We start from the raw sequence: 25,924 nt of genomic DNA, 5'->3' as shown, positions 1-25,924 counted from the left end.
CAAAGAACGAACAACCCGGTACCGTGCTCCAAAGCCGCCGGAGCCACAAGAATACAAACATGTGTGTAATCCACGATAAGTGTCGTCATCATCTCAAAAGACCTCTTGATCCAGTTATTCCTAGCAACAGCAATATTGCCCCGTCGACAGCATAGTACCTAATCATTCTGGGCTCTTTTTAACACTGCAAAAATCAATTTGAGGGATACCGAACGGGCAAATGTGCAACTATTTCTATGATAATTAAAATTATCACCGATTGCCTGCAAAAAGGCGGTTTTCTTAACACAGATTTCAAAATCGAATTTCATCTGGTCACGCCGAACGGTGCTTTTTCAATTAATGATCATGATAATGTTTAATTGGTAACTGATTCGGAAATATTTTGAGCTCAATTTCAACGATGCTATCAGATACCTATTTTTAAAATTGCAGTTTCTTGATTGATAACATAAAATATTCAGAGTTGGTTGGAAATGCTAACATGAAGCTTTAGTGTGATGATTTATTAGCTAGAGAATGATCTTTAGAAGAGTGTAGGTGGATAGTTCCGTTAGAGTACGGCAGTATGAAAATTGAATAGAAGTTGAAAATGAGCGAAGGGCCATTAAAGCGACAGTTTTCAAGATAGATGCACATTTTTGCCTAGCCCGTACGATGTACGCGGGGACTTGAAGTATGTCTCCAAGTCCACAGGCAAAAATGTGCGTCCCTCTTGTTGCTCATAAACTGACTGCGGCTGTGGAATAGTTCTAGCGACGTTTTCATCACTACCTAAATATTGTTTTCTCTTTGTTGCTTCAATGTTTATGCACTTGACATCATCGTTAAATGACATGTAATAGTCTAAATTTCATAAAGTCATATTTTCATAAAATAGCGTTTCACGCTTCAGTGTAACGCCATTCATAGAAATATCCCTTATTAAAGATTGATAGGCATACAAAGAGGATGTCTTGTGTTGTATTAGATTAGCGCAGATCTCCTGTTGAATTTTTGGTGGGCTATCCGGTAACATCACATCAAATAAAGTTTGTGTTGACCCAAGTTTGAAAGTATTTTGATAGAATAGATTATCGTGGATTTGGTCAAATCCTTCTTCTTCACTTTCCCTTAATGTAAACACTTTATGATTTCTTTTAGTAGCCACCCTCTTAATTTAATAAGAGGCTGTATCTTATTACTAGCAGGACTTGTTTGTTAGGAGACACACATCTGCTTTGTAATGCAGTTGCAGGAATGTCTAGAGCGCACTTTGTGCACTCATAACGTGTGCATTTTCACGATAATTAATAACTCTAACGATATTTTTTTATCGTAACCGGATTTTCTTCTTGCTGCAATAATTGAAATGCACTTTGCATATACTGACTATCATTATTTTTCTCATTTTTTTATATTTTCTGATTCGTTCTTGGCCAGATTATAGTCATCTAGCTTTGTAACGAAACCACGGGGTAGTCTCATTTGTGGTACGGAAGTTCCGTACCACCCAAGACCTGTCAGCAAAACGTCAGAGAGAGTACAACAGGTGACGTGGCTCTCAAACGTCACAGGCAACACAAAAAAAAAAAGACAAACGTAGAAAAACGTTTAAAAGGAACATTAAAGTGAAATTTTGACGTAGGACTACGTCTTTGATTTCTATAGGGGGGTACACTTTGTGAAAAACGAAAATGGAACATGTAACAAATTAAGAAAGATTTTGAACGTTAATAACTCAGCTGCCCCTGGTCCAATTTCAATGATTTTATCACCAATCGATCAGAAATATGGCTACGCATCGATAACAAAGCTTCTAAATGTTGATTTTTAACAAAACACTATTGAAAAACTTGTAAATGTCCAGCATTGTCCAAAAGCGTCGAATTAACTAACAAATTCACCAATTACCATATGCTGCTTCCCCAGCACAGCCGTCAGAGAGTAGTAAGTAGACGAAACAAGACGAAATGGCATTCGCCTGGATGTCATCTACGTTTTGAAGTGACAGAGACGCACTCTTTTTGGTTTCGGAGGTTAAATCATCACCAACTTTGGCAACAAAACGGCTCTTTTCAGGGCCACCAAGCTTATTATAGTAAATAGTAGGAATAGAATTCATCTGCCTGTTGTTTGTCCATATTTAGAACCAACGATCACACAAAATGCTCATGTAATCAAACTGAAAGCAGGGGTACAAATTATTTTGAATTACCTTGATCAACTTTGAATCGCCATATTTTCGATATATCGATATTTTCGATGGAAGAAGCAACAATCTAGCATCTAATTCGACGAAGACGGCAGGAAACATTTGTGAAGTCGAGTTATTTACGAAAGAGAGTGTCGATGAAGAGAATCGATCAATGTAGATAGGACCTATTGAAAAGTGACGCGAGATTTGTTTTCCGAACTGAGCTCCAATGCTACCGACGCCAGGTAGGCAGCTCCCACACCTGGACCCTACCAATCGACCCATCATCTCATGAACCGGGGACCAACGGCTTTACTTCCCTTGCGAAGGAAGGCGTGATCAGAGATGTTATGCCTCAGAACATCCTGGCGGCGCCGACTGGGATTTAACCCAGGCCTGCTGGGGTGAGAGGTAATCACGCTAACCACCGGCGCCGATATCTTTCAAGGTGACATCACGGCGAATGCGATCGACCCAAATTTGAGTTTAGGCAAATTTACTCATCGCTGAGTTCCTGCACTTTTGGCGATTATGAGTGAATTGAACTCAAATATGGGTCGTTTCATTCGCCGTGTACGCAAAAGGAAAAGAGCCAGTGTCGCTACTTGATGGCAAACTACTCATAATGGGAGGAGTCTTTGTAGCTTTTATACCACTTGGTTGCACATCATTCTGCTTTAACCTGAAAATATATAAAAGAGCGCTTCGGACGGCGTGGTGAACAGCAATAGCAGCAGTAGGAAGGTGGTGGCTAGTCCACTCCTTCACACCTAACAAGCAACAATGGACTGGTCGTGGCAAAGGAGGAAAAGGTCTGGTAAAGGAGGCGCCAAGCGTCACTGCAAAGTTCTTGGAGATAACCACCATCGGTCGTCTGGCGCGCCGTGGTGGCGTCAAACGTATCTCCGGTCTGATCTACGAGGTGTGCTGAAGGTGTTCCTGGAAAATGAGGTCTGTGATGCTGTCACCTACACTAAACACGCCAAGAGTAAGTGGCCATAGATGTCCTCTTCAATAAAACGGCCATCAAGCTTACATCAGTATAGAGTTGGAATATAATTTATCTGTGCTTGTTTGTCCATATTCAGAACCACAAGCCCCTAACGACCACACAAAATGCTCTCCAGAGTTGTAATCTTGTAACCAAACTTGGAAGCAGGGGTGCAAGTGATTTTGATTGATTCTCTTAATCAACTTTCTCTTTGAAAAAAAAATACTACAAATTTGGTACGCCTACAATTCAAAAACGGAAAGAGTTGAGATAATATATAATTGATCAATTAAAAGAACTAAATGCTCTTCATATTTATTCCGTCCACTAGCGGTACTACGTCAAGCTTCCGTTCATGCCCCTAGGCACAGACCCTTCTACTTTTTTAAGGGAAAGGAAGTACACACATGTGAATCTTAATCCATTTATTTAAACTATTATCACAGCTTGTTACTAATACGGAATTAAATAATTTTCAAATTCGGAAGATAGCTTCGGGATAGATTAGAGGAGAACACAAAATCGTAAGATGAATTTGTTTGAACTTCATCAAGATTATAATTAACGTATTTAATATATTACAGCTTTGAAGCTGCGCACAACTTGCATTCAAGAGGCGTTACTCCACCAATCCGAAACAAGCTTATTGGAATCAATTTTGAGAAATGAATAAGTTTTTCATAAGCAGCATCGTTGCTTGTAAGAAACTGGCAGACATTGAACCAATATTTTTTAAACTTTTCATAATTAACAATGTGATACATCAGGCATAACATTTGATAACGGCACAAAATCTTTTGTAAACAAACTTTCTAAGGCCCTTTACAGGCGAAACAAAGTACGCCCACGCAAACCAACAACATTATAGGATAGGAGCAACTATCACCTTTCCGAAAGTGGTATTGGTTTGCGTGGGCGTACTTTGTTTCGCGTGTAAAGGGCCTTAGAAAGTTTGTTTACAAATGCTTTTGTGCCGTTATCAAATGTTATGCCTGACATGTTGGCTATGATGATTTTAAGCCTTGTACTCAACTTACAATTGAGTCCTACAAACGGTTCATTAACCAATTCGCTTTGGTTTTTTTTTGTTAAATATGCATCGCTCAGATATATAAGGCAAAGGTCATTTAAAATGTTCTCTTGATCCTTTATGCTGAGACCTAACCATCCATTTATTTTTTAGATATTCAGGAATGATCTTTCTATTAAAATATTTACATGAATAGCATAAAGATTCGCTCTGGAGTTGTTGATAACTATTCCACTTACCGTTAATCCGTCGCTTTTATAGCAGTTCATTCATGATGCCAAATAATGTGCAAGCCCTGTTTGCAGCTCGATTGCACGAGCGTCAAATATTACATGATAAAATATAGGAATTGTCTCAGAACAGTTCCTGGGATCTTATAAACAATTCTTTGTTCTTATAACTAGCTTATTTAGTTGTAAATCTTTACGGGGAGCGTGACTTACGCGTTTAAACAATATACCAGTCGCGTCCATGATCCAAATGATTTCTTGTTGCGTAGTTTTTCTCTGTGCACTACATCGTGCCCTGCATCAGAGAACATTTTTACAGCAAAGGAACGAACATCTATCCCTTGAACGAATTTTCTTTCCGATTCGTTGTATTTTGTACACAGGACTGTAACGGGATTTTCATAGCCATCATCTTAAGCCAATGCCTTATGTCTGGGTCATTTCACTATAGGAGAAGGTTAAGCTTCGATACATTGTTTGGTCTGTTCCACAGATTCATCAACACTAACTACCTGCTATTGACTAATTTGTTTAGGGATATCCTATAAAACTTGTCGTTATAATCTGTCCATGACAAGGTGATGTCACCTTGAAAGATATCGGCGTCGATGGTTAGCGTGATTACCTCTCACCCCAGCAGGCCTCGGTCTAATCTCAGTCGGCGCCACCAGCATGTTCTAAGGCATAACATCTCTGATCACGCATTCCTTCGGAAGTAAAGCCGTTGGTCCCCGGTTGAGTTGATGGGTCGATTGGTAGGGTCCAGGTGTGGAAGCTGCCTTCCTAGCGTCGGTAGCATTGGAGCTCAGTACGGAAAACAAAACTCGCGTCACTTTTCAATAGGTCCAATCTACATTGATCGATTCTCTTCATCGACACTCTCTTTCGTAAATAACTCGGCTTCACAAATGTTTCCTGCCGTCTTCGTCGAATTAGATGCTAGATTGTTGCTTCTTCCATCGAAAATATCCGGCCGTGGCGATTCAAAGTTGATCAAGGTTGATCAAAATAATTTGTACCCCTGCTTCCAGTTTGATTACATGAGCATTTTATGTGGTCGTTGGTTCTGAATATGGACAAACAGGCAGATGAATTCTATTCCTACTCTTTACTGTAATAAGCTTGGTGGCCCTGAAAAAAGCCGTTTTGTTGCCAAAGTTGGTGATGATTTAACCTCCGAAACCAAACAGAGTGCGCCTCTGTCACTTCAAAACGTAGATGACATCCATGGCCGCTTACGCTTGGCGTGTTTAGTGTAGGTGACAGCATCACGGATCTCATTTTTCAGGAACGCCTTCAGCACACCTCGTAAATCAGACCGGATATACGTCAGACACCGCCACGGCTAACCAGACGACGGATGGTGGTTATCTCGAAGAATTTGCGTTTGGTTCTGAATATGGCGATAAGTGTGCAAAATATTACGAAATTCCATCCTGCCTATTCGCACGTGCGCGAGGATCGGAGGCGAATGCCACTTCGACTTGTTCCGTCTACTTACTACTCTCTGACGACTGTGCATATGCATGTAGGTGATTGGTGGATTTGTTAGTTAATTCGACGCTTTTGAACAATACTGAACATTTAACCTGTTTTTCAATAGTTTCTTGTTGAAAATCAACATTCGGAAGCATTGTTATCGATGCGTAGCCATATTTCTGATCGATTGGTGATAAAATTATTGAAATTGGACCAGGGGCAGCTGAGTTATTAACGTTCAAAATCTTTCTTAATTTGTTACATGTTCCATTTTCGGTTTTCACAAAGTGTACCCCCATATAGAAATCAAAGACGTAGTCCTACGTCTAAAATCAACTAAAGATCCATCCGGTATTCGGTGCATTACGGTATTAAAGTCTATTCCAGTTAGTATTTGGCGCTTTTTTTAATTACTGTAGCGTCTCTAGTTGTCATTACAAGAAACTGTTGACACCGTTTTGATCTGATTTCATCAGGATTCATACACACTTTTAAAAGTTATCGAATATAGAATGCGAGAGACGTGAACACATTCTGCACACTCACGTAGAAAACTTCCGTAAAAATTGACTTCCGGGTCAAAAATGTTACCTTGCAAAACGTAAGGGGGATGCTCCGGATAAGTTTAAATTTGCCTTTGCAGATAAATTCGCCTGCAAGTTGATGATTTGGCAAGGTATCTGCAGTTGTGGAAAGAAAACAAAGAATTTCATCTCTGGAGCGACTATTAATGTCTCCAGCAGAGAATTTTGCCATTCATTCACTCACACGAAGGTCCCGTAGAGTTCTGGCGTGACTAACAGAATAATGTAGATTTTATTGATAAAAGTATCAATCCATCAAATTGTCCAGATTTTCGTCCCATCGAAAATTTTTGGACAATTATAAAGCGTAAATTGAATAAATGTGAAAAAAAAACAAAGCACCATCTGATTTGGAGAAGTGATGGAAAAAGATGGCAGATAAGGTTGGCAGCACTACAGTGCAAGACTAGATGGGAGGTATTCAGAGAAAAGTTCAAAGATTAATGCGAAAATCTGACGAATAATTTTTTCTTGTATTTTTCTCTTAAAGCGAACCTGCGCAATGATACCCTTAGCGTTTTTAATGCTATTTCCTCTTGGAGAAATTACCCATTCATGTGCGACCAAATTTTAAATGGAACAGACTTTATGTATTCATGGAGCAAAATTTGTAAAATACCGTCATGATTTTGCTTAATGTCTATCACACACAAAATCTACGTGTCAACTTAACATTGCGAGGTATTATGTTTGCTTTGCATTAGTCAGTCTTTTTCAATGGACTCTATTGTAAACATACTACAATTAGTCCCATTTTAATATTCTGAACCACTTACATCTTAGTTGTCTGCAGTCTAGACATGTTTTCTAAACGTTTTTGACATGGTATGCTTATTATTTACACAGTTTGTATTCCGTTATGAGTTCGATTTTTTTTGTGGTATTAAATTCATGTCTGTTCTACAGTTTGAAATATCTGTGATCGTCACATGGGGGAGATGGGGGAAAATGCCCCTTCTATGGAAGTTCTCCGTTTAATACACATGGCGTATTCGATATTTAAGTGCAATGACATTTATTTGTATGATTAGACTATAAGCTGATATGCTGACGAAATTTTTATAAATTCTTGATGAAAAGGTTGAAATTGAAGGCTAAGAAAAACTTGCATTCGAGACGCTTAACGACAAAATGTGCGTACTGGTTTCATGATTGCACAAGAAAGCCTACATTTAGGCTTTTTCTATGTTCTCTCTCTATTTAATCTCAAAGGCTCGCGCCTGATGGTTATGCTTACCACTCTACAATTCGCGCTTAGTTCCAATAGTAATGACGAAAATAACTACCGGGGGATGTAAGATTTGCTTGCATCGTCGCAGTTAATGGAGACCGCATGAACGGAGGATGAGATATACCGAGCTGCAAGAAAATTGGAGACCGAAATATGTGAAGTATATAAGTGAGGGAAATTGATCATGACGAAAAAAGGCTGTCGATGGACTCGAACCACGAACGTTACGATAATCAGACCTGTGTTTTCTTCACGCTTCGGAATATGGATAGGCTAAAAGCGAATAAGAAGTGCTCATAGTAAGATGATTTTATTTCGCCTGCTTTTTCTGCTGAATGGAAATTGAAGAAAATCGAAGACAACATATCAAGAAGACTGGCAACTCTTCAATTTTCTCGTACGATTGCTATCAGACGGGTGCAATCGCGTCATCTGCCGCTCAAAGGTAAATGCTTCGAACGAATTTGATAGCAAAGATTACATCCTAATAAGAAAGGTTTGTGTGTTTGTTAATTTTTCTATGCGTTGCTGCCACCTTCGCTCAAGTGCAGCGCTACTGTATCTGTCGTTTGGATTATGGTAAAGCTGCCAGTCTTCTTGATATGATGTCTTCGAGAAAATCGAAGCAAGTGTGTGCGTCGTTCTACAATGTTATAAATAAAAAATATTGGAGGTATAGTCGAAAGCGTAGATAGAATATGAAACAAAAAAGTTCTTGCATCGTCAGCATGGCCAACCTATATGATACTTTGTGGTGTTCGCTGCGGAAGGGGTACACGACGTTAGGCATACGGACGTTAGGCATAATGTACCCAATGAATTCCAGAAGGATGATAATGGGGACCGTCTATTGATTGCTGACATCGGTGACAATAATGAAAGAGCCTTAATTTTTGGGACTCATGAAAACTAACGACGTCTTGGATAGGCAAAGTATTTGGTTGCAGATGGTACGTTTGCCACAGTTCCTTGTTTGTTTCGGCAACTCGTCACTGTTCATGGAAGTATCGCTCCCTCACATCAGCAGACGGTTCTGCTAGTATTCATTCTGATGACAACAAAAACATAATCGTTGTATCGAAAAGTATGGGAGTATATCCTGGAAGCAGCAGGTATGTTTTTTTGTTATTGAATGAAAAACCACAGAATTCACCAATTTTACATTTCATGAGCTGTTCTTTGGCATCATCTTTTATTCAACCTTAGTTGTTTTTTTTTTGTTATTGAATGAAAAATCACAGAATTCACCATTCTTTATTTCATGAGCTGTTCCTGTTTCTGGAAAACCTTTTCTTCTTTGACATTTCCGGAGAACTTCGAGATTGGGGCGTAATTTATTTTGTTAACAAACACTTCATTTGACGATTTCTCGCTAATTAAAGCTCAATCTAAAAAAAAACTAACAATACAAACAGGTAGATGAACGGTTCCTCTATCGTTTGGCATAGTTTGTTCACGAGATTTTTTTGTATTCACGAGAAATCTGCGATTGACATATTTGTTTACAAAAGCAACTACGCCCAAATCTCAAAGTTCTCCGGATTTGCAATAAGTGTGTAAAAATATATTACAAAAAATGTGTGCTTTATTATTTCTAGATGCGATTGATTTCAAAATGTAGTTAAAAACTATGCTGAGTTTTTATTGCCAGATTATTTAACCGCTATCGCTACTAATCTTGGATCTAAGTAAATATGTAACTACGTCACTTATGATATGATAAATAATGGATTTCATTGTTCACCATGCTCGAAACAGGTTTCTAGAGCAGCAAAGTATTTTTTGCCTAACTTCCATTATGCCTAACGTTCATTATGCCTAACGTCCGTATGCCTAACGTCAGCATGCCTAACGTATTTATGCCTAATGGAGTACACTCATTTGGGAGAAGCATCCCCCTAGAATAATTCTTAGAATTTTCTTGTAACTCTCCTTCGTAATGTTCATAGCCGTCTAGGGGGACAATTACATCGGATGCGGATATTTTGCATGTCACCCCTTCTACAATCCTTCGGGATTGTTGTCATCAACAGTAAAAATTTCAAATACTATATTTTTCTTTATTACAAACCAATACATTTCATACCGCACTCACAGCAAAGTCACGTTTATCCTCCTTGAAAGTAAATGGCATTGATACTTGATACTATTGTTAATAGGAGAAACATATAATCAATCAGCATGATCGTCCCATTATAGCTTGCAGTTATTGTTTGACTAGTAGTTTCAAAAATCTCTTTTCATTGGAAACAATTGAAGCATGCCTCATCAAAAACAATTACAAACACAACGATTGTGTCGGCAAGGTATCTTTAAAACAAAAAATTACCAGCATTTCACTTAAGTTTCTTTTAAGATTATTCTTGGACTTCAGTCTTGTATGAGGCACATATTGTAACCGCGAAGAATGCTCGAGGTTCAAGCGAAACTCGGTAGCTTAAGCGCCACTCCCTTTACGAGAGACCACCGGTCGTGTTTCCTTTGCCTGACTTAGAGACTGATCCTCAAAGGACCACCCGAACGGTATGATTAAAAACCCTTCCTCAATGATATTCAAAACTTACAATAATACAAAATACAAATTATAGTCCCAATTTTCATTAAACCTAACGAACCAAGCTAAACCGAATGTGTCTGATGCGAATCAAAGACGAGCCCAAGAACTCAATGGCGAGCGAGTCCGCTAAAAAACCGTGACAGAAAAATAATTAACTCAACGAAAAAACTTCAAATTTCAATCTATATCCACATCATTCCTTAACATTCATTCGGGTTGGACTAAACTCGGTTCAAAAAGCAAACTATTCATGGCCATGACCAAAAAGTACGGACATACCTGCGCAGGTTTTTTCGATGCGATGCGATGATGGCGACGGATGAATCGGTGATGGCGACGGATGAAGCGGTAATGGCGGCCGGTGACCTTACCAAGGTCCTGGCGATGGCGACTGTCGACCTTCCGACGACCTTTGATGACGGCGGCGGTCTCGGAATGGCGCCGATCAAGCTGCGGAAATGGCGTGCAGTGACGAAAAGTGACCCGTGTGCGGTATGGCCGAAATTAGAGGTGCGGAGGTGAGGCGGCAGGACGGAAGGCTTCCAATTTGCTTTCTAGAGAGCTAAGCATCGACGGAGTCGAGCATTTCCCGGGAGATACGCTCAGCGGAAGAGAGAGACCAACGTACCGTCGCACGGCTTCGCGTACTATGTTTCCGCTATGACCGCCCGAGATGAAATGTAATCTTCTCCTCTTTGGTTAAAATTCGAACCGAGGTACGCAATTGGCTTCGTACTTCAGCAAGTCTAATAACATTAAGTAGATTAACAAAAGAATTAGGATGCGGGGGGTCCGGTTAGGGAAGCAACTAACCTTTAAAGTTGTAGAATAAATCTTCTTATTTAGTCTTGAACTTTAAAAAGAAAACGCGAGCAGACCAATAGTATAAAGCAGATTAACAAGGAGAGGAATAGTTTAGGAAATAAGTAAAAGTAGAGGTATGTATGACAATTAATAACTTTTAAACTTTCGGAGGCATTGTATTCCCCTGAGTTTGTTGTACTCGATTACTATATTATTCTCTCAATACGCGAAATCTCTTATATATGCGGTTAAAGCATTTGAGTTAACTTATTTCTTAGTGTTCAAGTACTTACATTTGTAAACAGCAGTCAATGTTAATCTATGAACTAAACCCTACGTAAAATTGATCCTTCATTATGTGGTATTGATGCATGTTTAACTTTTCGCGGCTGTCGGAATCAACGCGCCTACGTCTACGGAGCTTACGCAGAAGTGATTCGCCATGCGGTAGAGCTCACCAAAAGTTTTTTTTTTTAGCTTCTGTAGTATAGAATTTGTTCGGTACGGTCGCGAAATCTTGAAATGATTGATACGTGCGGTAAAATAACTAAATTTAAACAAAGCTCAACAGTAAAATAAGTAGAATATTTAGGGAGGAAACCAAAATTAATCAACTTGCCAATAGAGGCTATCACATTTATTTTGGTGGCACTCTTTAAGTGATAAAAAGTTGTTTTTTTTTTCTCTACGGTTGTTTCGCGTGGCGTTCACAATTTGCGCGATTTTCGTATCTTACGTAATTTAGATGTTTAGCTCTAAACGGTTTTACTGACTCGAGGTCGTTCCTTAAGCGATGTTGGTACAGGTTAAACCTTTGCCGACTGTCGGATTCAACGCGCCTACGTCTACGGAGCTTACGCAGAAGTGATACGCAATTCGGTAGAGCTTATCAAACGCTTTTGAGCTTATGTAGTATATAATTTGTTCGGTGCGGTCGCGAAATCTTGAAATGATTGATACGTTCTTTAAATTAACTAATTTGATACAAAGCTCAGTAGTAAATAAGTAGAATATCTAGGGAGGAAACCAAAATTAATCAACTTGCCAACATAGGCTATCACATTTATTTTGGTGGCACTCTTTAAATGATAATAAGCCTTTTTTCTCGCTTCGGTTGTCTCGCACGGCTTTCGGAATTCGCGCGGTTTTCGTAACATACATAATTTAGATATTTCGTTCGAAACGGATTTACTTATTCAATCGGTTCATTACGCGGATGGATCTACGCGCACACGTCACAGCATTTTTTCTATAACTATCTTGAAACAATACATACGGAATCCAGTGTTCAAGCGGCCAACATAGTCTAGTCCTTCTGCTGTATTGTCAAAAATAAAAGCGAAATTTATTCAAATGGGTCAAGTCTTGAAAACTAAGCTGTCACGCAGCTCCAGCTTGATACCCAATAAAAAAAAACCAATTTCCCATACATATGTGTATGGAGTCCTTATATTTATTTCCGAAGGAGAAAATCACATTTCCATTTATTTCTCCTACGTACAAGTTGCAATTGGTTCTTTCTTAGGCTCATATTGTAGCATGATAATGTGGTGTTTGTAAACCACATTATCATGCTACAATATGAGTCTAAGAAAGAACCAATTGCAACTTGTACGTAGGAGAAATAAATGGAAATGTGATTTTCTCCTTCAACATGATAACATAAAACATGATATAGAATTTTTCCTCTGATTCTTAGATTTGGGAGCAGCCATGAATTTTAAAGTGTCCTTATATTAACTTCCACTAGTGTATAAGCCATGTTCCTGACAATTAAATTATATAAGGGCAGTTTCCACATAAAGCTTTCCTGCTATTCATCATTTTACACCTTTCCAAAAATGATACAAAGAATTGGTCCGCTTTTTTCATATAGGAGAGCAAATGTTTGGACCCAAAGTATTTTCTTCCAATTCTTCGTATTGATTCTACAATTCTCTTCAAATGCTCTATAATTCTGAAATGAAGCCGGTAAAATTTGTCTCCATAATTCTGTATAAAATATACTATTTCAATTTACAAGTCTCTCATGATAGAGTTGGAATTAGGGCGTAACAGCTTTTGTAAACAATGACTTCTTTCGATGATTTCTAGAAAGTCAAGTCTCGCCAACCCAAATCAACATTACCATCGGGTAGGGGAACAGTTTCACTATCTGTTGCTTATGTTGGTTTGCGTGAGCATGCTTTGGATTCCTAGAAATCATCGAGAGAAGTCATTGTTCACAAAAGCTGTTACGCTCTAATTCCAGCTCTATCTAGCTTTGAGTGGGTATGGCATTCTGATCATAATCAGAGTCAGAATTATCTTGGAAATCTCCTGAAATATCCCACCCAGTTCCTCCCATCATAATTTCCGAAAATAGAACCAAAAAAAAAATCCATGAAATCCGCTTACCGTTAAATATGACCAACGATATTACTAAACCGTGAAACATGTGATATATGTTCAGAAAGACTTCAGCAGCAAAATTCACGCCCTGTTGTATTTGACTTTGTGGGCGCTATGTAATAAGAACTTTTTTTATATAAAACTATGCATCGCAAACTATGTGCTTCATGCTGCTTCTGACAGTACTCACCACCAGAGGGAGAGCAGCCTTCAATTGGCCTGGTGCAATATCGACTTAAGAATGTTATGGCGAAATCCACTTCTAATTAAAAATATCAAAAATGGTGCAAATTGTACGATATATTATTTCTACATAATGTCCCTACTACAAAAGAGAAATTTTCTCACCGGTAGAAGCAAGGTTTGAAGAGACATCGACGATTATTCGAAAACCTCCATACCGAAAAATTGGTTTATCCACCACCACTGGCGGGGCGACATCTGATGGATTTGATGGTGGAAACTATTACTCAATTGCACCAAATTTGTATGCACGGTCGAACCTATTGAAATGTTCTTCTATAAATGCTGAAACTGGTATCAATGGATAAAATAAATTCTTTCATCTGGACCGCTCAGTGAAGGAGATCTACCTGATACTACTGACTCAATGAAGATCATTGTTATCATCCCATACGAGTTGAATCCCTGTGTTTAGAACGTCTTCTCAGATAAATAACAACGCAATTCAAGGGTCCACTCTCACAATTATGTTTATTCAATAGTATGCATCGATGCTTGTTTGGCAGTTAAAACATATTCCCGTGGAAGAAAATGGAAAAATTTACAATGTGTGTGTGCGTGTGATATTTTCTTCTCCACTAATGACTAGAATGTGTAACACTACCGCACATATCCTTTGAATGATCAATAAAGCATTCATTCAGAATCAAATTTTGACTGAAAATGATTGTGTAAACGCACCATGAATTAGGTTGTTATTGGATGTTCTAAATACAAGGGTTTTATTCATGCGGAACGGTAACAATGACCATCGTTCAGCATATTTGTCAACGACCTATCTCACTAAGCGATCATTATAAGAAATATTTAACTAATCTACACATAGCGGTTTTATCATTCATGAAAAACAATCAATTGTACAGCTCTCAATTCACTATAAATATCACGATCTGAAGAATCATTGTACAGTTCAAGTTGCGTGGTAAAGTGACATATACCTACTCTTAACATGAAAAGTTTGTTGTTTATTGGATTGGGCCTGTGCCTGTTGGGCGTAAGTATAACATAAAACATTATCAGCAGAAACTTGTTTGTAAATCTGACTTGACTTATTCCAATGTAGGTTGCCATTGCCCATCCTGGATTGTTTTCTACACTGACCAGTTCAGTCACGAGTACGCTTTCGAGCTTGACGAGCACCCTGCAGACCCAACTATCATCTGTAGCCAGCCAAATCAAAACAGCTCTATCCACCGCTGCAAGTTCTACTAGCTCTGCTAGCTCGGCGCTGACAACGGCTTTATCTAACGCTCAAACCGCTATCCAAAGTGCTGAATCAGCTGTGAGCAACATTCTTTCCAATGGACTGACAAGCCTCAGCTCTAGCGTAACTTCCCAGATAAGCAGTCTTACTACCCAGCTGACGAGCGCTATTACCACCTTGAACTCCGTCGTGAGTCAAATCGTGTCAGCCGGAAGCAGTGTTTCGACGACTCTGATCAACCAGTTGAACGCCGCTACGGCCAATGTGACCAGCCTTTCGTCGTCCGTTGCATCGCAGAGCACCTCACTGATCAACTCTATCTCAACTCTGATCAGTGGTCTTTTCTCCAGCTTTGGTTGAGCATTGATTCTTATGCAATTGTAAACAGGAGAAAAATATATGCTATTCAACATAACTATCGGATAGTTGCACCAATTTATTTCTACCCTTCATTCTTCATTATTTAATGGTCTGACCTTTACTATTCAGGCTAGGACGCGTCCGTCCGGACGGGGTGCCCTGTGCTGTACGAAGAAGTCGTCTCCATTCCATTCGATTTATGGCTGCTGTTGATCTTACTTATATAAATTGCGGTAAAATTATCTGCATTAAGGGAAGTGAAGTTTGATTTCTAAATTATATTTTGCTGTGTAAAATATTATGGTTTGATGTGTTGCACGATTTATTTAGATTGCTATCCCAGGGCACCAAATTGTTCCCGATACTGTTTGACTCATGGCCACTTGCCGATGGACACTCTAAGCATGCCCAGATGAGGCCAATGCTATACTATAAGTCATATGATATGCTATGACTCATGTCAAATTCTGGTCAGTTCCAGGAGATCGAAGAGTACCTTAACAGTTCGAAAAAGTAGCGTAAATGTTTGTTCAATCTGATACACATAAATGGAGCTTGATATATCATATAAGCATACATCATAAATCGTGTTAAGTTATGAGACAATTAGTGAAATATTCCAAGTATTGTATGCAACCGTTCACCGATGTATGCAAAATATCATGCAAGTTGCAAGTTTACGTGAAAAGAAATACAAGATTAAACGCGTTGATTTTTACATCAGCCGTCATTTCAGAGTTTGTATAGGTTTTGCCAGTTTCTTTTAGCACAAGTTCAAAACAACGCCATTTGTAGACCGATATCGTTTAACAGATGTTCATCGATGTGTGTTGTTATTTGCTTATTGCTCAAACATTTTAAGTGCCGAAAGGGGATTTATTTTTTCCAAAAAGAGCACAAACAAAAATCTAATAATAAGTTATGATTTCACAGAAAGTGCAAAAATTGATCAAAATATCAAGTGCAAAAACGAATAAGTCTTCACTAAAGCAGTGGAAACCTACGTGATAGCTCCACAACTTTAATAGTATGTAGAACATTCGTCATGAAAACTGACGAAAAGTTGTCTGCCTTTTTTATGCCTCTCAACAGCATCTCAGCAGTTGAGCGAGCACCCATCTGCTGGAGACGTAAATATCTTGTTGTCTGACGTACTTCTCTCCGAAACTTGATGCCATTACACAAGCTCGACAAGTGCTCTTGTCGTAGAGCGCCTCTACAGAAAGATGTTAACTTTTAGCAAGCATCTCCACTTGTCATCACCATTCTGATATGTTTTTTGATGTTTAGATGCATGGAAAAAAAATTCAATCGTTTAGCAAAATGCTTTGCATGTAACTTTTCCCCGGTATCATTTTATGTGATTACAAGCAACATACTTTTTCCTAGAATCAACTATCATGCGTGGGACAGGGTGTTTTTGAAGTGGCCATACATTTACCATTTTTATCACGTACCATGCGGTTGACCAAAATTTTTATCTGTCCTCAAAACACGCCATACGGGTGGTGGTTTGCCACAACGACAACAGCACACCGCGAATATTCGATGTGGATTTTTATTGTACGTAAATAGCCTTTTGGTGCCCCGTTTTGGGTGCTGTAATTATTGCGTCACCAGGCTACACCATGAAATGTTTATCCACATCCATGCATTATTGGTGTGGGAGCTTGTATTCAATCGGAACTGACAGTATTTGATAAATCTAATCATTAGTGGTAATTGACCAGTAGACAATTGGCAGAAAATACTTTTGGACTTTTCACACCACAGTGCTCAAAGGGGTCTTGAATCTCAGGCTAAATTTTTAACACTCCTGATTGGGTGATTTGCACCCAAAGCATGAAATAGAAAACAGCTACATCAGGGAATACAGATAATGACCATGCATCAGAATCCTTGTCTTAACCACTTCAAACTAGAGAACAACGAAAAACATTAGGAATCACTTAGATGAAAAATAACTACCTAACTAATTTTGACGTAGAACTACGTCTTTGTCGACTATACTGGGATGCAAATCAAAAAATATGTGTGGTGAAATAGTGTTAGGTTTTGAACGCTTGTAACTTTGTCATTTATAGATGAAATTAAAATCCAAATACGCCAATCGATAGGATATTACATTACAAACCTGCTGAAATAAATATTTTTCCAATTTTCCGTTATAAAACTTTTGAATAATGTACAAATGATAATTTTATCACTGTTTTTATGAAATAAGCGTTTTTCCCCAAACCCAGTCATCATAATCGAGTACCACTTGGTTGCACATCGTTCTGAAAAGATATAAAACAGCGCTGCTGTCGCGTTTCTGCTCATTACCGCTTCGGACGGCGTGGCGCTTGGTCCTGCAGTAAGCAGGAGCAAGTCAGTGGTTAAAGGTGATTTGGGTCTGGTCTAACTAAGGGGCTGTTCATTAACTACGGGGAGGGAGAGGTTGCAAGAGTTCCAAATTGTCTACGTAGTTAATGAACAGTCCCTTATACGAAACGCGGAAAGTTATTTATGCAAAACACCGGGGCAAGTAAAAACGCGTGGGGACGTTGAAATGGTAGATGTAGCTCTTAGCGGAAGTAAATAATCACTGAGATTATTTCTTATATAGTTTGCGGTAGTACACAATGCCTCTCAAAAATAATTACAGTGTATATTCACTTCCACTAAGAGATACACGTACTGTTTCAACTTGCACAGGTGTACCTTAACTATATTGTTTACTACCAAAACATTAAATAGGTGGAGAACCTGTATACGAGCTTTTGCTCTGACTTTGAAATAGCTGAATCCCCTAATTTTCAATTAATGTTGTACTAAGCACCTACTTATTGGAAACCAAACGTTTAATTTGAGAAAAGTCTCAGTATTCTATTTTGCAATCATTCTACGAACACGCTGTAAAGTACATCATGATGATGCATGGTAATTTTATGTTAGGATTGTCCTCCAAATTGAAGAACAAAGAGGTGCTTAAACCCCATATGATCGTTATACCCCTTGCTCCCCCAAATTCGTTGACATATGAACCAACATTTTGTTCAATCTTTAAAGTACCGTTTTCTGACAGGTAAAACAACGGCCTGTTGTCATAAAATGCAATCTTCACTTTCTTCTCTGCTCCAGAAACCTAATTTAAAACTAATGATGGAACCACTGCAAAAAAAGTAGAAGGGTCTGTGCCTAGGGGCACGAACGGAAGCTTGACGTAGGACCACTAGTGGACGGAACAAATGTGAACATTTAGTTCTTTTAATTGATCAATCATCAATTATCTTAACTCTTTCCGTTTTTATTTGTAGGCATATCAAATTTGTAGTATTTATTTCAAAGAAAAAGTTGATGAAGAGAATCCAAGGGACTCTCAACTTGAGTATTTTCGATTCATCTACCCGAATTTAAAAGCAGATGACCTTGACAAATCTCGCGTCACTTTTCAAATAGACCAATGTAACAAATGTAAATAAATCGAGTTAAGCGATACAAACTATTGCTCTTCCATCTAAATTTACTTTCATTTATTTAAGAAACTCTTAGCTCAAAAATTGTCCAATGTAAAGTTTGAAATGATTCGGTTATTCGGACTGCCTAACATGATTGGTGCTCGTTTTCTAAAGGCGGGGCCAATCTAAAGTTAGGTATTCTACTATGAAATCTGTGAAAGGTAATCTAGTATCATGTAGATCAAAACGTCCAATGTAACACTCAGTGAGAAAAATCGTCCAATGTAACATGTCCGATGTACAACGCGACTTGTCAAAACGTCCTATGTGGTTTTTTTCTATGTTGTAGCATGACATTCAAAGTTAAATTGTGATTTTATCGTTTCTACTGAATTTTCAACGTTATTATTCACTGACTCCATTAAAAATAGTATTGAAAAATGTATTGTTTCTAAACAGTTTAAATAATAATCTGTCGAACTTCAACTTCGATTTTCTCAAAATGGTGGATATGTTACATTGGTCTATTTGAAAAGTGACGCGAGAAATGTTCAAACAATACTCTTAACAAATTTATGGTGGTCCTGAAAAGGACCGTTTTGTAGTGATGGTTGAGTAATGCTGAGCTGAGCACGACGAGCTGCTGATTCCGATCCTAGCTTAGCGGTGGGACTTCTTCCTCCTTCTCTATGGTTGCTCATATGAGCTCTGCGCTCGCTGCTTGCAGGCTGCCTTTCGTTGTTGTTGTTGTTGTTGAAAGCACTCCTGCTGCTGCTGCTGCTACTCCTGCTGCTGCTGCTGCTACTACTGCTGCTGCTGGACTGGACACCACCACTTCGGTGATTGAATGAGCACCGTTCAGTGGGACCGCATCGAATTCGATTTTTAAGTCTGTGTTAGGGACTGCGCTGTTTTCAGACATTCGGTGATAATTTTGATCACCATTGCAACAGTTGGACATTTGGTATTTTTCAATAGTGAACTATTGAAAATTAACTAAATGTTCATTTTAGCAGATTGGTAGATAAATTTCCAATCGTTTGGCTTGTTTAGAATTAAAATCTATCAGCTATTGGTCGAAACCTGACCTGTTTTCGTAATGCTGTGTATTTTGGTTTTTTGAAATTGCGTGGATTCTATAGATCCTATAGATGGATTCTATAGATACTCTAGCCCTGATGTAGGGTTTTTGATCAAATTTCCGTCCTACTAAGCACAAGCCGTGCTTTACCTCTCTTTTCTGAATGAGTTTAAACAAAAAATGAAATATTTCTGTCAACGATGACTTCTAAATTTATTCTCCTTTCCATACGCACCGTTAGATTTTATAAAGAGTCGCAAATTGTTGAGATATTGTTTGAAATCTATTACTGTTTCTTGATTCTAAATTCTTCCTACGAGATTCAATTCCGTCCTAATGCATTGAAACGCCATTAGATTTTCTTCGTCCTACGGATAAACGTAGAAAAAGGGGATTCGCTAGGAGCGCTTCTTTTGTTTTGAGAACAATGAGCGTAAATATTCATACAATGCGCTCTAATAGGATTCATGTTGTAGCTAATGAACTAACGCATCGGAACAAACCTATTATTGATTTGTGTACAGTGAAATCATTATATTATTGATCTTTTCTGATCGATAGAACGGAAATGGGCGATTACGACGAAGTAGTGCTCTACCCTATTATGTGGTAAAGTCGTCTGGAAATACCAGCTGGCGATTTGTTTTTTATGATAACTCCTTACTTGAAAACAGGCAAAAACTCACAAACAGGCTGCTTTTTCATGGTATACAGTGTGATAATTCAATAATCAATAATCAATTATCTCAACATTTAGTGGCAAACCATTCATAAATTTTGGTAAAATACAAAAAATTCTATAATCTATATTCCGACGTCACAACAAGGGTGATTGATTAAACGAAAGAAACGAATCGTGCGGAGTGAAAGCCGATAAAAAACTAATTGCACCAATATATTCAGGCCTACAATTCCACACCTTCTATAGACAGGTTGAGCCTTGATAGCTAGCTGCTTGCGGGAACTGATGACCTTGAAAAATGTCCAAATAATACCCTTTAACAAATTTTTGGTGCCCTGGAAAGGACCGTTTTGTAGTGATGGTTGAGTAATGCTGAGCTGGGTGTTCAACACGGATGAGGTTGTCGAGCTGTATGTCGTTTGGAGCGAGGGTGACACGCTTGGCATAGATGACCGACCCGCAGCGACTCACGAAGGCTACTGATTTCGATCCATAGCATAGCGGTGCAGCTTCTTCCTCCTTTGATGGTTGCTTATGTGGGCTCTGCAGCTCGCTGCTTACAGGCAGCCTTTCGTTGTTACTGGAGACCAATTTTCAACGCCACACGCCGAAAGCACTGCTACTGCTGCTACTAATTTCGACGACCGAACACCACCACACAGTGGTGTGGTCGTTGGGAGCGTGTGGTTCTGAGTATGGCGATGAGTGTGCAAAATATTACGCAATTCCATCCTCCCTTTTCGCACGCGCCCGAGGATCGGAGGCGAATGCCACTTCGACTTGTTTCGTCTACTTACTACTCTCTGACGACTGTGCTGGGGAAGCAGCATATGCATGTAGGTAATTGGTGGATTTGTTAGTTAATTCGACGCTTTTGAACAATGCTGGAAATTCACCAGTTTTTCAATAGTCTCTTGTTGAAAATCAACATTCGGAAACATTGTTATCGATGCGTAGCCATATTTCTGATCAATTGGTGATAAAATTATTGAAATTGGACCAGGGGCAGCTGAGTTATTAACGTTCAAAATCTTTCTTAATTTGTTACATGTTCCATTTTCAGTTTTCACAAAGTGTACCCCCATATATAAATCAAAGACGTAGTAGCATGGCGTTTTTGTGTACTTTACTGAGGTGCATATCAACAAAAAATGTGTGACGAAATAGTGTCAGTTCCTATTGTAGTCGATGTCGATGTCAAATTTAGTGTACATTGATCAACATTGATCAACCCAAGGTAGTTAAGTAGAAGAAATTGTGTCAATTCTTAACCATTAAATTTAAATATATTATCCTATGCGTAAGATGAACCGTGGTCTGATTATGCTAACATGAATTCACGCGAGTTTTGAACCATAACCGAAACATTGAAATACTTGAAAAATTTAAGATATAGTATAATAATCAAAAATGCATGACTACATCAATTTTGCGTAGTTCTACGTCATACTGCGGTCGTGTCTAGGACACAACCCTTTAATTTTTTTTTCTTGTTTCAAAATCATCCTCGGTGGACAAAGCCGAGTCTTGTCACTATCAACAAGGCATATTAAATAACAAGGACTAAGATGTGTTCCTTTGATTACTGTTCCCCTAGTTTGAAGTAGTCAGGTCTAGGAATCGGTGGTAGATCTAACATCCCGTATCGTACCTCGAAAATGTGATCTACCCACGTTACGGGGCAAGGGCATCGTTGGAAAACTTCGTGTTATTTGCCAGGGTTGCATCCACTCACTTGCTATAAAAAGTTGTTTTTCGGAATTATGAAACAAAAGAGGTTGTAAAGCATGTGATTGACACGTAAAACCTGTCAATTTGGCTTTCAGAGCGTCACACTCAGATTTTTTTTTCCGTCGATCAGGCTTGCTTCCACTCACTTGCTATAAAAAAATATTTTTCGGAATTATGAAATAATTAGATATTATAATGATAGTTAGTAGTTGTAAGTCACAAGATAAGGTTGTAAACTAGATGTTTGACGCATAAAATCTGTCATTATTGCTTTCAGTGCGTCACAATCAGCGATTTTACGACTCGTGAGCACTCACTCTGAGTGAACGCTCACGAGTCATAAATTCGCTGATTGTGACGCACTGAAAGCGAAATTGACAGGTTTTATGTGTCAAATATATACCTTCCAACCACTTCTTGTTTCTGACAAGTACAAACTTTCATAATAGCATCCAATGATTCCATAATTCCGAAAAACATTTTTTATAGCGAAGTGAGTGGAAGTAACCCTGCCGTCGATCTTGTTTTCCGTGCTGAGCACCAATCCTACCGACGCCAGTGAGTGGAAGAAAGCCTGAAATCAACCACACCATCGGGAAAAGTAGGGGAACTTCTCCCCTACTCGATAGTGTTGTTGGTTTGCATAGGCGACCTTCAGTACCAAAAAAAGGTAAAACTGATAGGCCGGTTTCAAATGTTACGCGATATTTCATGAAGTTCATCAAGGGAAAATTTCACGTGTCATAGTGAGTTTTCGTGAACTTTTCATCACTGTTCTGAGCGCCCCAGATAACTGGAATTAAGACACCGGGAGAAAAGAGAATTGTTTCCGATAACAGTTCAGAGATTGCTTTGGGTGATCCAACCAGTAGATCATCAATGTATATTCAATTGTAATCTCAATAACTAAATTAACATCAAAAATATTAACTTTATACGAACTCATCAGCAGTCAGTTGGATGGGAAATGGTTGCCAATTCGATATCTACCTACTTTGTAGTACAGTAATGACCCGATTTTGTCTGCCCCCTTTTCGAAAATCTCTTCTGATATTCTACGAAACTCATGTGCTTTTTCGGTGGTCTTGGAATAACAGTTTTGTTAAATTATTGAAAGTTATCATCATAGAAATAGGATCATTACTGTATTCAAACTCATGAAACAAAACTTTCTCGTAAAACCAACATCAAGCCACTTATTTTTGCTTAACAAATTTGCTCATTATTCTTGAGAATACGCTCATTTTTTAAAGCTCCACAGAGCTCGTAGAGAAGCTGAAAAACCAAAGGAAAAATCAATCTGAAATTAATTAGTTCGCTTTCGCTTTCCTTCAACTTCAACCTCATTTACGCTTCCTAAAAACCACCAACCAGCAGCAGGACGTTGGATGTTGTTACAAATTTGTTCACTGTCTCTCGCTTTCTTCGGGTCTTTGCACGGCGTTCGTTTGTCCAAGAAGCTGCGTCTAGCCAGAGCAATATGGAGTGGACGACAGAAAAAAAAGTTAATTAATGCACAAAAACAAACAGAGAAAAAAGTGCAAATGTTTGGCCTCACTACACCGTGATGACCGAGGTCGGGGTAGTTTTACATTCATGATGTTCCGACCTTTACACCATATCCTCACTGGAATGGGTAGCTCATTTTCAGGAAGTGTGATTTTGAAATCTCAGCGAAATATTTTGCTGCTAACAAGTAGGATAGTGTAAAATTTGAACACGCCCCCGAGCAGCAAATTTGATCACGAACTACCCCCTTCCAGGCTTGCTGGGTGAAAATTCATGCTAGCTCACGGCTTCGCACCAGTAAGGAGCTGTTCCACCGAGCAAAAGTGTCACAGCCATGTCACCGTCGAAAAAGGCGTTGAAGGAAACGGAATTTTGTCGCGCGTTGTCCTTACAAAGAGGGAGTCATCGCATATTTTGTAGATGACAAGGCAGTTTTTCGGCGAGATGGGTGTAATGGCTGTCAAAGAGAAATCTTCATTTGGCACGTTCCTTCACTTGAATGCATTGCTATGTTAAGGAATGTTAACGTGATGTTTCATGGAGCTGATATGCTTTATCATTTGTGACAGAACGTTTCAGGAATTAAATTACAGATCGTATTTCCCTCGTTGTTAATTTTCCGTCGGGATCTGTTCCGCTAAGCTAGGGCCAATATCGCCAAAGTAAGTGAGGCAATTCATATTGATCTATAGTACTGTCGCATTAAGGCCCTTCGCTCATTTTCAACTACTATTCAATTTTCATACTGCCATACTCTAGCGGAAATATCTATCTACCCTTTTCTGACCTTTCTCTAGGTAATAAATTATCACACCAAAACTTAATGTTAGATAGCATTTACAACCAGTGTATTTCAGCTATAATTTATTTATATAAAAATTTGATTTATATTACATTTATTTAAGCATTCCGCTAACAACCCAATTTCATTACTTCATTATGATGACTACCAAGCCTATGGGATTTTTTCCTTATTAGAGATTTGAATAGATGTTTCTCCTTTATTTACTAAAACCTTTGGTTATTATTAGTTAGGCAGGTTCCGATTCTACACATTGTAGTTTAATTTTTATACCTGTCTTGACATTTTTACCTAGAGGATGATTACTTAAAGGGGTTAGGTTTTTGATAAGTCTTTAGTGGGAATGACACTGATGAAGACTGCACATTGTAGTCGAAATACGTATCTGCCATGGATACCAAAACTAATTTTCTCATAGGTATAAAAATGAAACCACAATTTGTTAGCTAGGTTAGCTAGGCATCAAGAATAAAATATAAATGTTATGCACGTACTTGAAGTAAAATTGTAACAATTAGCGTTTAAGTAAAATTGTAAAACGGTCTACACTGATTGACGACAAATAAATAAATAATTCGAAACCTACCTAACTGTTAAAAACCAAAGATTTAAGTAAACTAAAGGAGAAAAAGCTATACATTACATTCATTCTTAGATAATTGTATAGATTTTTCTTCTTTAGTTTACTTAAATCTTTGGTTTTTATTAGTTAGGTAGGTTCCGATTCAACACATTGTAGTTTCATTTTTATACCTATGATCTTGACTTTTTTACCTAGGGGATGAGTACTTAAGGGGGTAAGATTTAGATAAGTTCTTTAGTGGGAATGGCACTGATGAAGACTGCACATTGTAGTCGAAATACGTATGTGTCATGGATACCAACATTAATTAAGTGGAATTAAATGGAAGATAACCTTTTTAGCTGTTAGCTTTTAGCTGATGAGGACTTTAACCAAAGCATCATGAAAACATCTTACTTCCAGTCGTTGGGGAAAATGAAATACTCCATTTCATTTTTGACCAACTTGCAAATTAAGGACTTATTCAAATTAACCACGTGAAAAATCAACTAAATTGTTATTTAGACCTTTTATTAACAAATACTTATGAAGATTTCTGTGTGACTGAATAGTTAAGTCCTATATGGCGAAATGAAATGTTTCACATAGCAATCGAATATTATTTATTCGTTCACATAATTGAAAGAACCAACGACTGCGAATTTGATGAAATCTTTGATTACAATTCAGCAAATTATGATAACATTAGAAATAGATTGAACATTGTCTATTGGCAAGCTATATTAAGAACTGCAGGAAATGTTGACGTATTGTACAGTGTGTTGCTTGAAATAATACTCGAAGAAGTGCCAACTAAAAAAATGAGACGTCAGAGTC

The 25,924-nt window shown here is 38.4% G+C and overlaps 1 protein-coding gene across 1 annotated transcript; it reads left to right on the top strand.

The window, feature by feature from the left end:
• The first annotated feature begins 14,665 nt into the window (after nucleotides 1-14,665).
• LOC135708272 (uncharacterized) lies at nucleotides 14,666-15,280 on the top strand. The gene is made up of 2 exons (XM_065230274.1): nucleotides 14,666-14,710; nucleotides 14,780-15,280. Exons 1-2 carry the CDS (start codon nucleotides 14,666-14,668, stop codon nucleotides 15,278-15,280), a joined length of 546 nt encoding a protein of 181 aa, XP_065086346.1.
• Nucleotides 15,281-25,924: the final 10,644 nt, after the last annotated feature.

Source organism: Ochlerotatus camptorhynchus, unplaced genomic scaffold (assembly GCF_037179485.1).
Source record: "Ochlerotatus camptorhynchus isolate MF236.1 unplaced genomic scaffold, CSIRO-AGI_Acam_v1.1 ptg000329l, whole genome shotgun sequence".
NCBI lineage: Eukaryota > Metazoa > Arthropoda > Insecta > Diptera > Culicidae > Ochlerotatus > Ochlerotatus camptorhynchus.
This window is presented reverse-complemented; position numbering and strand designations above follow the sequence as displayed.